The following is a 12,929-nucleotide window of genomic DNA, read 5'->3' as shown; positions in this document are numbered from 1 at the left end:
TGAAATTAATGTTGTCGGATACTAGTATGGCCACCCCAGCTTTTTTGCAGGAGCTCTTTGCTTGCAGGATTGTTTTCCATCCTTTGATTTTGAGTCTATGTTTGCTCTGAGTGTTGAGATGAGTTTCGTGTAGGCAGCAGAATGTTGGGTTCTGTCTCTGTATCCATTTTGTCACTCTGTGTCTCTTAAATGGTGATTTGAGACCGTTGACATTGAGAGAGAGTATACTTATGGGGTTTTGTGTCATGTTGCTGTGCGGGTGTGTTGTGGTTTTAGGGTTTGTCTTGTATTATAGTAGCCCCTTTAGGCCTTGTTTTAGGTTTCGTTTTGAGTCTATGAAGTTCCTGAGCTGCTGTTTATCTAGAAAATAGTGTAGCGTTCCTTCGATTTTGAGTGAGAGTTTAGCCGGATAGAGTATTCTTGGTGAAGCATTCATTTCAGTGAGTTTTTTTGACTATATCTCTTCACTGCCTTCGGGCTTGTAGGGTTTCCTCTGATAGGTCTGCTGTGAATCTCAGGGGTGCTCCTTTGTATGTGATTTCCTTTTTTACCCTTGCTGCTTGCAGTATTGTGTCTCTATCGGCAGCATCGATCATTCTAACTATAATATGTCTTGGAGTGTTTCTGTTGGGGTCTCTTTTAGCTGGCACCCTTCGGGCTTCTTGAATCTGAATGGCTGTGTTGTGGAGCTCTGGGAATTTCTCGGTGATGATTTGTTTAAGCATGGTTTTTTTCATTGGGGTTGTTACCCTGAGCTTCTGGTAGTCCAATGATTCTAATGTTGTTTCTTTTGGAATCGTCTCGTAGAACTCTGATTCTCTGTAGAGCTATTTTGAGGTCCTTTTCCACTGTTTGTTGCTGCTTGTTGGCTTGGTGCAGCTGATCTTCCAGGACACTGATTCTTTCCTCAGCTGTGGTCATTCTATTTTTGAGGGCAGAGAGTGAGTTTTTGACTTCATCTAGGGAATCTGTGATGCGTGCCATTTCTGTGCGAAGCTTTCCAATTTCGGCTCTCATTTCTTGCTGTATTTTGTCGATTGTGCGATCAATTGTTTCTTTCATGTCCTCTTTCAATTTAGCGGATATCTGTCTGACTGTGTCATCGAGTTGATTGAACATCTTAATGACTTCATATCTGAATTCCTTGTCAGAGAGGTCCCTAAGGTGGCTAGCACCTAGTGAGGCTTCTGGACTTACTTCCTCGTGGTCTCCCTGTGGCGGAGATTTGTGTTGTTTCTTCATATTGTTGTGTAGGTGTAGGGATGAGATTTCTTAATTTGTGTAAACTACCCGTGGCCATGTAAGCGTTGTCTGGCCGAAAATTAGGCCACACCCACTTTAAAAAGCCACACCCACTTCTAAAGTGGCCACATCCCTACAGCTACCTGGTGTGTGTCCGGGAGAAAAGACTGGGTGGGGAGAAGAGACCAGTTTGGCTTGGGCAGCGGAAAGGGAGAGGCAGAGAGGCTCCGATCAGTTTTGTTGCCCGGCGTCCGCGGGACGCCGCCTACGGGGCTTGTGCGGTGCAATCCAAAGTCCCGGGTCCGAGAACCGGTGCCAAAACTGACCTGGGGATTTAGGGAGAGAGACCGGCTCGGCTTGGGCGGCGGAAAGGGAGAGGCAAAGAGGCTCCGATCAGCTTTGTTGCCTGGCGTCTGCGCGACGCCGCCTCACGGGCTTGCGCCGTGCAATCCAAAGTCACGGGTCTGAGAAACGGAGCCAAAACTGACCTGGGGATTTAGGGAGAAAGACCAGATCGGCTTGGGTGGTGGAAAGGGAGGGGATTTTTATCAATTTTTAAAGCCAAGTAGGATTCCATTTTGTATATATACCATATTTTCTTTATGAAGTTATCTATTCTTGAGTTGTTTCCAGTTTTGGGCTATTGTGAATAAAACAATGAACCTTTGGTCTAGATGCTGAGAAGTACAATTGCTGGGTCATATGGAAGCTCAATTTTTGTCTTTTTATGAACTGTCCATATTGTTTTCCAAAAGAGCTGGGCAAGTTGGCATTCCCACCAGCAGTGAGTGAGGGATCCTTTTCCCCCACATCCTTAACAACAGTTGTTTTTGCTCTTTGCTATATGTGCCAATCTCTCTGGCATAAGGTGATATCTTCTTGTTGTTTTGATATGCATTTCCAAGATATTGAGTATGCAGAACACAGACTTTTAGCCACCTGTATGTCTTCTTTGAGGAAGGTTCTGTTCATCTCTTCCCATTTTATATTGGCCATTGTTTTCTTGTAGAGTTTGACTAGAGATTATATATATCCTGGATATTAATAATTTTTCAGATAAGTAGTGGGCAAATATTCTCTTCCAGTCAGTGAGGTGACTTTATATTCTGGTTATTGTTTCCTTTGCTCCACAGAAGCTTCTTAGTGTAATAAAGTCCCATTTGTTAATCTTACTTTTTATTGTTTGGCCAATGAATGGCATTGACCCATTGAAGGTTCCTCTAGCTTCATGAAGCACTCTACTTTCTAAGGCTACCTTTGATAAAACGTTTGTTGTCAACTACCATGGATAGTTCCTAATGTATTCAAGTCTGCTTTTTAATTTTTTTAAAAAAATTTTTGTTGGTGAGTCACCATGAGGTACAGTTACAGACTTACAAACTTCCATGCATGTGTTTCAGTCATACAATGCTCGAGTACCCATCCCTCCACCAGTGCCCATTCTCCACCACTGATGATCCCAGTATCCCTCCCAGCCCCCCACCCAGCCCTCCTTGCCCCACCCCACCTCTGTGGCAGGGCATTCCCTTTTGTTCTCTCTCTCCTTTTGGGTATTGTGGTTTGCAATAGAGGCATTGAGTGGCCATTATGTTTGATCTATAGTCTGCTCTCAATGTGCATCTCCCATCCCAAGCAGTTCCTCCAACCACATTTTACCTGGTGGTCTCTTCTCTGTCTGAGCTGCCTTTCCCTCCAGCATGTGAGGCCAGCTTCCAAGTCGTGGAGCAACCCTCCTGGTATTTATTTCTGTTATTCTTGGGTGCTAGTCTCCCATTCTGTTACTTTATATTCCACAGATGAGTGCAATCTTTCTATGTCTCTCTCTTTTTGACTCATTTCACTTAGCATGATACTTTCCATTTTGATCCACTTATATGCAAAGGTTGTGACTTCATCTTTTCTAACAGCTGCATAGTATTCCATTTTGTGGATATACCAAAGTTTCTTTAACCAGTCATCTGCTCTTGGGCACTTGGGTTTTTCCCAGGTTCTGGCTATTGTAAACAGTGCTGCAATGAACATTTGAGTGCAGATGTCATTTTGACTATACTTTTTTTGCCTCTCTGGGATATATTCCCAGGAGTGGTATTGATGAATCAAATAGGAGCTCCATTTCTAACTTTTTGAGAAGCATCCATGCTGTTTTTCAAAAAGGCTGAACCAGTTGGCATATTGAATATGCCATCAACAGTATAGGAGGGTCCCTTTCTTCACATCCATGCCAACACTGGTTGTGAGGCTAACGGTATCTTCAAAGATGACATGGCACTGACCAACCAAATGGAAACAGAGATAAACACATGGGACTATATTAAACTAAGAAGCTTCTGCACCACAAAAGATACAGTGACTAAAATACAAAGGCAATCTACAGAATGGGAAAGAATATTCACCCAGTACCCATCTGATAAAGGGTTGATGTCAAGGATATACAAGGCACTGGTTGAACTCTGCAAAAAAAAAAAAACATCCAATACCATCAGAAAATGGGGCGATGAAATGAACAGAAACTTTCTCAAGGAAGAAATATGAATAGCAAAAAGGTACATAAAAAACGCTTTTCATCACTAATCATCAGGGAGCTGCAGATCAAAACAACTATGAGATACCACCTCACACCATGGAGACTGCACACATCCAAAAGATCAAGCCTCCTTTTAAACAAAAAGTAGCACTGTAACACTGTCCTCCCATTGTTCATCAATTTGCTCGAGCAGGCACCAGTAACGTCTCCATTGTGAGACTTGTTGTTACTGTTTTTGGCATATTGAATATGCCATGAGTAGCTTCCAGGCTCTGCCGTGCAGGCGGGATACTCTCAGTAGCTTGCTGGGCTCTCTGAGAGGGATGGAGGAATCGAACCCAGGTCGTCTGCATGCAAGGCAAACACCCTACCTGCTAAATTTATAAAACATTATTCAAAGCTGTTTCTTTTTTTATTTACTTCTTTGGGGAGGAGTGGGAGTAGGGAACACCTCACAGTGCTCAGGCCTTACTCCCAGTTCAGAGATCACTCCTTGTGTTGCTTTTCAGTGCCGGGGATTGTACCTGGATCTGCTGCATACAAGGCAAGTGCCTTAACTCTGGTAGTGTCTCTCCAGTCCCAAAGATATTTCACGTGGGATGCATATAAAGTGCTCTTAGTTCAAATGTTTAGAAAGAGCTTCAACAACTATTGTACCTAAATATACTACCTGAAATTTTAGTATAAAAATATGACTCCACTTAGTTATAGTGCTGTGTAACTGTCCACTTTCTACAGAAAAGTGTATATAAATATTTAAGTCAAAATTAGTTTTTCCTCTGGGTAGCAATTGTAAAAACTGTAATGAATATTTTTTGTTTGTTTGGTTGTTTTTTTGTTTGGGGGCTATAACCAGCAATATTCAGAGGTTACCCCTGGCTCTGCACTCAGGATTTATTCATGGCAGGGCTCAGTGAAACTTACGGGACATTGGAAATTGAACACAAGTTGGCCTTGTGCAAGGAAAGTACCCTGTCTGCTGCACTGTCTCTCTGACCCTGTAGTGAGTATTTTAATCAGTACGAAATTCAGCATTTTATTTTATTTTATTTTTTATTTATAGCACAGCGGTAGGGCGTTTGCCTTGCATGCAGCCAACATGGCCGACCCGAGTTCGATTCCTCCGCTCCTCTCGGAGAACCCGGCAAGCTACCGAGAATATCTCGCCCACACGGCAGAGCCTGGCAAGCCACCCGTGATGTATTCGATATGCCAAACACAGTAACAACAAAATCTCCAATGGAGATGTTACTGGGCCCGCTCGAGCAAATCGATGAACAATGGGAGGGCCTTTACCTTACCTTTTTAATCACCATGAGAACAGTTGCAAAGCTTTCAGGTTTAAGTGTCGGTAATACAATGATCAAACACATCCCTTCACCACAGCACATTTTCCACCACCAAGAACCCCAATATACCCCCCATCCCACCCCTCTCCCTGCCTGTGAGGCAGATGGTTTCCACTTAACTCTCTCTCTACTTTGATTACACTCATCATTTTAACAAAAGATGCACCATTATTATTTGGAATTTTCCCCCAACATTCAGACCTGTTGAAAAGGCATCATTAATTTGTTTTCTATTGCTGGTTATGAGGAGCATATGACATCACGTGGCCGCTATTAGATTTCTGATATTTTACCAATTAAGTCTGGAGAGATTTCTGACAGAAGCCGCTGGGTTCTGAATTGGGTTCGTGTGCCTCTGGGGCCGTGGCCATGCTGGAGAGCCGCTTGTGGAGGGCAACTTGTGGTCTCAGTGTGAGAGGAAGAACGGGCTGGTTCCACCCTCCCCATCCCATGAGACCGCAGTTGTCCCGTCACTGCCAGCTCATACCTGGCTGTCCAATAGGCTCTGAGGTGTCAGTCACCATGCTGCCCGGGGGTAGAAAGGAGGAAGGGACAGACACGCTTCCTCTCCCCTACCCCGGGTAGGGCACTGCACCAAAATTCAGTATTTTAAATCAATCAGCATTTACAAAAACTATATTTAGGTACTGTGATTTATAAAAATATTAATAACAAGAGTTTAAAGTGTTCCAATACCCAGCCAACCAGTACCCTTCCACCAATGTTCCAAGGTTACCTTCCAAAACACAACCACTTCCTTAGCAAACCCATTGTTTTGATTTCATTGTTATAGTTTGGTTCAAATATTTTTGATAGTGTTGCCTCTTGTATTTTTGATGTTTACGATCACCTCACCCCTACACCATCAAAATGTCCAAGGCCCCTGTTCCTATATTACAAACATTCCACCCTCATTCCCACACAGTCCCCACGTCCTCAGCATTTTAATTTCTTTAATCCAGGGCCAAGAGTTTGCCCATGTTTGACACCTTCTATTGCCTTATCTTGTTACTCTGTATACCAGCAGTGAATATTCTTCGAGGAATTTTCCAAGTTCTGCCTTTATATCTTGAACCTTTTGAAGTCTAACTCTAGTTAGAAAAGATTGGTGAGCGTTTCTATCAAGTGATACTTTACTGACCTGTCCAGCCACATGCTCCAAAATATTGGAACAAACGTCATATAGAAATGACACAAGGTATGGAGAATGGTGAATTTTATAAGATAGTCTTTTTGGATTCTTAATTTTTAATTTGGAGATTCTCAGAATTATCTGCTGACTTGTACACGGAAAGCAGAATAGACAGAGAATTTGGATTGAAGCAAGCAGAACATGCCCAGAAGTGTGTCCTGAAATCTGTCCTAAAACACAGACAGTGACGGCCTTAACATGATAAGGCGTTTTTTGACAAGTGGACAGACAACTGTGGCTTACCCTTGCTAACAATCATTGCATGACCAGCTCTTAGAACAAGCTGTGACATAATCTAGCATCATGATATTAGAGAGTGTTGTATTATCTTTGCAGGACCCACTACCATCAATCACTGCAGCAACTCTACCCTCATTAACAACCAACTATGTAGGTTTTGCAATCTCTATAAGCACAGTAATAGTGGTTTTCTTCGTGTATTCATCTTTGACCTTCAGACAAACATAACTTGAAAAACAAAGCTCAGCTTTAACTTCCTGATGCACAGAATATTGTTTTGCAATCCATATGGAACGCATCCATGCTAAAGGAATAGATGCTTTCCTTTAACATCAGGATTCCGGACGACTTGGAGTAAGTGATCAGTTACTTCTGCACCTATGACTGTTTGTGCTAACCTCAGAGAATGAGGTGAAGCATTACTCAGATCTGAAGCCGGCAATCCTTTGCAACAATGTCTGGCGCCTGAATGCAGAGTGCTAAAAAGGCAGTGTTTTTACATCCACCACAGTAAGTGACAGTTCTTCATTCTGTCCTGCGATATATCCAAATGTACAGGCTGAAACTGCTTGGCTCTGGTCAGATTCTCCCAAGCAGATCACCATTTGTTTCCTTCAGTGCCTCACTCTCTCAACTACTCCCTCGATTTGCTTCCAACCCAAAGGCAGCTGCTTTCTTGGGAAAGTGTTCCTGTGGAAAAATATTCCTGTTCTTCCGAGGAATGAACAAGTTATGCAAGAACATAATTTCTTCAATTCTGCCTCTACTGAGTTATCCTTTTGATTAACCTGTCCCATGAAGATCCTGGAAACAACTTGAGTGCCTGAAAACAGATGAATGAATAAAAAAACTAAGGCACGTGTACACAATGGAATACTATGTAGCTGTCAGGAAAAATGGAGTAATGAAATTTTTCTATAAATGGATGGCCATGGAGAGTATCATGCTGAGTGAAATGAGTCAGAAGGAGAGGGACAGATACAGAAAGACTGCATTCATTTGTGGTATATGAGAAATATATATATATGCATATATATGTGTGCATATATATGTATATGTCGTAGAGGAATAATATCCATGGTCAAGTAAAATGGGTTAGGAAGACTGGTCAGTGGTTGGAACTAACTACAAGTGAGCATGGGACTGTGGGTGGGTAAGATAGAGAAGAGACCGCTATGACAATAATATCTGGGAATGATCACGCTGCACAGGTCTGAGGGTTAAAATTAGGTAAGGGATATTATAGATAACCTTTCAGTATCAATATTGTAAATCATAGTGTCCAAAGGGGGGAGAAGGAAGAGAGAGAGAGAGGAGAGGGGGGAGAGAGAGAGAAAGAGAGAAGAAAAGTGCCTGCCATAGACGCAGGCAGGGGATAGTGGATGGGGGTGATGGGAGGGAACCTGGGGACACTGGTGCTGGAAAATGTATACTGGTGCATGGGTGGGTGTTGGAATACTGTATGACTGAAGTCCAATCATGAACAGCTTGTTAAAAAAAAAGATCCTGATCCAACATCAGTTGACTTGGGACCATATGGAAAAAAGAAGCCTTGGGAAAGATATTATCCCTATTTTTGTAATGTTTCTATGTTTTGGTTTCTGCCACATGGGTCCAGACATTCTGATATTGCTCAAACCCTTGCAGTATCTGAGTCTTTACTGTGATGCCAGGAGTTCTCTGCCTACACAAATAAGCTGAAAGGAAGTGAGGCTGTTGCTCAGCTGCCAGCCTGAGAAGCTGCACAAGCATTGTCTGAGGCAAAGACTGAGTCCCCAACAGTATTTTGTTCCATTCATTCATCTACTTATTATGCAAGTCTGTTTTCTCTCGCTTACACTTAAATGGAATTAGCGTTGTCTTTTTTTATTTTATATTTAAAAATCACATTTTTAAATATGTGCAATTTTTTTTAAAAAATGAAGAAATGGGAGCAGGGAAATAGAGTAAGCTTGGGTTCAGTTTCTCCTGCGCATTGCTAGGGATAAACTTGGAAGCACTGCAGCATTGCTGGGTGTGTGCATGTGGTCCTGGTGGTCCCCAGCACCTGAGACAACCTAGGTGGCAGAAGCACCTTGATCCTAGCAACTTAACATCTAGCCAGTTGACTGAGCATCTCTGGGAATGCCCCCATCCCTTTGAGCATCATTTAGGAGAGCCCAGCCCCCCCAAACACACACACACACAAAGAAAATAAAAAAAAATGTTCATTATGAACTTTTAAATCATTTCAAAGTCCCAATTGCTTTAATAATTCTTAAGAAAAAAATGTGTTTGAGGGGCCAGAGATAGTACAATGGGTCTTGCTTGTGGCTGATACTGGTTTGTTCCCTGGCATCCTATATGGTCTCCCTGCACTCAGAGTCTGTAATAAACCCTGAGCACTGATGTTTGTGACCTCCAACAAAAAACGAGACCAAAAAAGAAAAAATGGGCTTTAGTAGGTGGTTCCTCTGGAGTATTTGTTTTGAAGGAGGATAGATAGGATTATTGTGAGCTAAACTTCTATTTATCTATTCATAATTCAACAGTTGCATAAACTGACCAGATCTTTAAAAGAGATTTCTCGTGCTATCCACCTTCAGCCAGATGAAGTTCAATTATATATAATAAGGTATGGACATAAAAATATAATTCTTCTTGAGATAACATCTGAGATAACTCTTGGCTATGTTTAGTATTTTCTTGTTCCGTGGGTTATATTTAATATTCCAACAGTGGACATCTTCCAACCAGTATATCAGATATAGTTTACAATTTTTGTTGACATTTAAGACATTTTATAATATAAGGTACCTCATATTTTCCTTTACTCTGATGTCACATTAAAATACAACTCTTAAGTGTTTTAGAGACAATTCTTTGAGTTCCCCTAGATTACTGATCATGGAGTTGTTATATACTTTACAAATGTAAGAATAAATATTTTGAACACATTTTGTATGCACAGAATTACTAATATAAACCTCAGTAATTCAGTGGAAAAATTTGATACAATGAATTATATTTCAAGTGTAGTTCAATTTTCTCTTAAGGAGCCCATGGAAAGTGATGAGTTTTCAAGAGCAAAAATTTTAGAATCTTTAACATGGGTTTTTAACATGGGACACAGGAAGGTGGACAGGAAAAATTATTTTGATAAAGAATCCTTGTATTTTATCTCTTGATCTACATTTCAGCAATTTATATAAATAATTTCCCCCTTTTTGCCGTGTGATCTGGATTTGTCTTTTAATAATTTTTTTATTAACATAGCATTTCAAATACAGACTATTAAAAGTAGATTTGAACATTTTCTTTCAAACTTCATATTTCCTAAATAGTTTTCTCCTTACATGTATATGCTAATTGATATTGATAGACCAAATAAAATGTATAGAATTTTCATTGTTTTTATCATGCATATGTAGGTATGAATAAATTTTTATAATTGCAAAAACGTTAAAGTACATAAGAAACTATTTAAAAATTATTGTAAATGCTTTGGTTTACAAAGGTATTATTTTTTTCAGAGGACAATATCTTGTTAAGATGAAATGTTATGATCTTGCAAAGTTCACTATTCAACAAGTAACGGAAATGAATAAAGGTAAATATAATTAATGCAAAATTATAATTGTCTTAACTTGACAAGAAAGACTTATTAAAGTTTTGTATTTTATTTTCAGATATTGATTGCATAAAGGATTTATTTGAAAGAGTTTTGCAATTTAAAGCTTCAGTTTTACATATAATCAGCTAGTATTAAGCTTCATACAAGTGAATTTTGTGAAAAATATTATGGGAAATGAAGACCTTTTATTACTTTGAAATTGGGATATCATAGTGATAGTAAATAGATTTTAGTGTCATATTGATTTGTAAATTCATGTTATAGATTGTTGAATTGCTTGACTTACTTTGAGTAATTATTTTATTGATCCTAACTACTCAACAAAAGTATTGATAAACTTTTCTTTTTCTTTTAGGTCTCGTTAACCTAAGTCCTCTACAGAAAGCACTAGTTTATTCATTTTGTGACAAGTATGACAAGGCCATTCAGGTCTTGGATGGAATTACTTTGCAGAAGCCAGAGATAACTACATATACCTTATTAGCAAAAACCCTAATGAAGGCCAAGAGAAATAAGGTGAATAGTAGTGAGTAACATTTAATAAACTTGTTAATGGTATTTTACAATGTGTTTAAGATAAATGCTAAAATATTTTAAAAACAAAATTAAATTATACTGTGTACTTACTGGGCTGGAGCAATGGCACAGTGGGTAGGGCATTTGCCTTGCACGCGGCCGACCCAGCCGACCCAGATTTGATTCCTCTGCCCCTCTCGGAGAGCCAGGGAAGCTACCAAGAGTATCTCGCCTGCACGGGAAAGCCTGGCAAGCTCCCGTGATGTATTCGATATGCCAAACGCAGTAACAGTGTCACAATGGAGACGCTATTGGGCCCGCTCGAGTAAATCGATGAACAACGGGAGGACAGTGACAGTGTACTTACTGATTCCTCTATTAACAGTGAGTTTTCTTCCTTTTTTCTTTTTTTTAGAAAAGGACTGTTACATGTATTCTTTTTAACATCGCCTGTTAGCATGAGGATTGATTTTTTCAGGATATACTTATATAAGTAGAAGTACTGATATGTGAATATTAACTTTCAAGAAAATGTACCTTTGTATGCACCATTTTTTTCTTTTATCATCTGTTTGGTTTCCTTTTTCTACAATAATTGGTGTCATATTAATTGCTATTAATTAATACATAAAAGCATGTCTCATGTGGTCTTAATTTGCATTTATTGAGTGTAGGTTGAACAACTCTTTATATTCTTATTCATCACCTGTATTTTCTGTTCTATCACATTTTGGTACACTCATTTTTGTTTGTCTTATTTCTATCAGTTTTAGGTACTTAAAATATGTTTTGTATACTATTCCATGGCTGGTTGAATGTGTGCCACACATCTTAAAATGTGTAGTTGGTCTTTTGGTAATTTTTGTCATGTTTTTTGAAGAACGGAGATTTTTAATTTTAATGTCATCAAATATATTCATGTTTTGTTTTATTTCCATTGCTTTCAAAATGTTTTGTTTAATTCCTCAATAATACTGCTTGTACCTGAGCACCAGTAGGTATGTCTCCAGAAGTGGCTACCTAAATGTTCCTCTATCATATTTTGAAAAGTTCTTCTTTATCCAAAGATCGTAAAAGTTTTGATACATATGTGAACATGATTTGAGACATTTTATTAGCCAGTTTTCTATCCTGGTCTGAAGTGCAGTGTCTTCTTTTCTATAGTTTTTTTTTATATATATATATTTCTACGTGACAGTGAATAGAACATGTTCCATCTTTCCAAGACATTCATAGTTCTCTGACAGCCATAATTTGTCCATTGTACTGTTTAAATTCATTTCATCAAGATCCATTTAAAAACCCTATCTGAAGTTGTTTTAAATTTCTAGATTATTTTATGAAGAACTGACACCTTTATGGTATTAAATTCCTTAAAGGAATACTTCGATATACTCAAACCATTCTCCCTCCCATTTTCCATCCTGACTCTATAGAAACTTAGGATCACCTTTGATTGCCCTCTATTTTTAAACAGCACTTAGGTTTTTTTTACTTATACACGTGAGTATTGTCTAAAATATGTCTTTGTAGCAGCTCGGGCCTGCCACCAGTGTGCTTGGCTAAGTTCACAAATCTTTTGTAACCTGTAGCTTCCCTGTCACTTTTCTGGCTCTCCTCTCCTACTAAACTTTATTTCCTGGCAGTTAAAACCATCTGCATATCTACTGCTGCTCCTAAAACCACCATAGCCACCTTGGTTTTGTGGTTTGGCAAAGTATTGATCAGCACCACCATAGGGACCTGAACTTTGGTATCCAACACTTCTTCCATTTATGGGCCCAGAATTTGAAGACTGACTGTTGTTGTTGCCAAAATTATTGTAGTTTCCAGCAACTCCAGATTTCTATTGTTGCCAAATCCATTATAACCATCCTTTCTGCCACTATATCCAATCACCATCTCAGCTGCCACCAAAACCACCGAGTCCACTGATATTTCCTCTATGACCAAAGTTCCCACCAAAACCACCTCCACAAGCACCACCAAAGTTTCCAGAGCAACTTCAACCTCTGTGGCTGGATGGCCATCTCTTGCTTCGATAGAGCATTGCTTAATTCACATCTGTAGCTATTAATAGTAGGGTATTTCTGAATAACAGTCTTGTCCACAGAATCATGGTCATCAAGGATCACTAAAGCAAAGTATCTTCTTGCCACTCTCTTTTTCAGTCATGTTTTCAATCACCTCAGTTTCCCCCTAGTATTAAACATAATCTATTAGATGATGTTCTTCTGTGCATTCTTTAATGCC

At 39.6% G+C, this 12,929-nt stretch overlaps 1 protein-coding gene across 1 annotated transcript in view; it reads left to right on the top strand.

Annotated features, from left to right (window-relative positions):
- Positions 1–12,929, top strand: part of TTC6 (tetratricopeptide repeat domain 6) — a 217,642-nt gene that overhangs the window by 165,033 nt on the left and 39,680 nt on the right. The window contains exons 17-19 of the mRNA XM_056133903.1: positions 9,079–9,161; positions 10,060–10,136; positions 10,516–10,676. Coding sequence (XP_055989878.1) covers positions 9,079–9,161; positions 10,060–10,136; positions 10,516–10,676 — 321 coding nt within the window. The remainder of the gene's footprint in view (positions 1–9,078; positions 9,162–10,059; positions 10,137–10,515; positions 10,677–12,929) is intronic.

This window comes from Sorex fumeus, unplaced genomic scaffold, assembly GCF_029834395.1.
Source record: "Sorex fumeus unplaced genomic scaffold, SorFum_2.1 ptg000098l, whole genome shotgun sequence".
NCBI classification, from domain to species: domain Eukaryota; kingdom Metazoa; phylum Chordata; class Mammalia; order Eulipotyphla; family Soricidae; genus Sorex; species Sorex fumeus.
The sequence above is the reverse complement of the archived record's forward strand: the minus strand, read 5'-3'. Positions and strand labels throughout refer to the sequence as shown.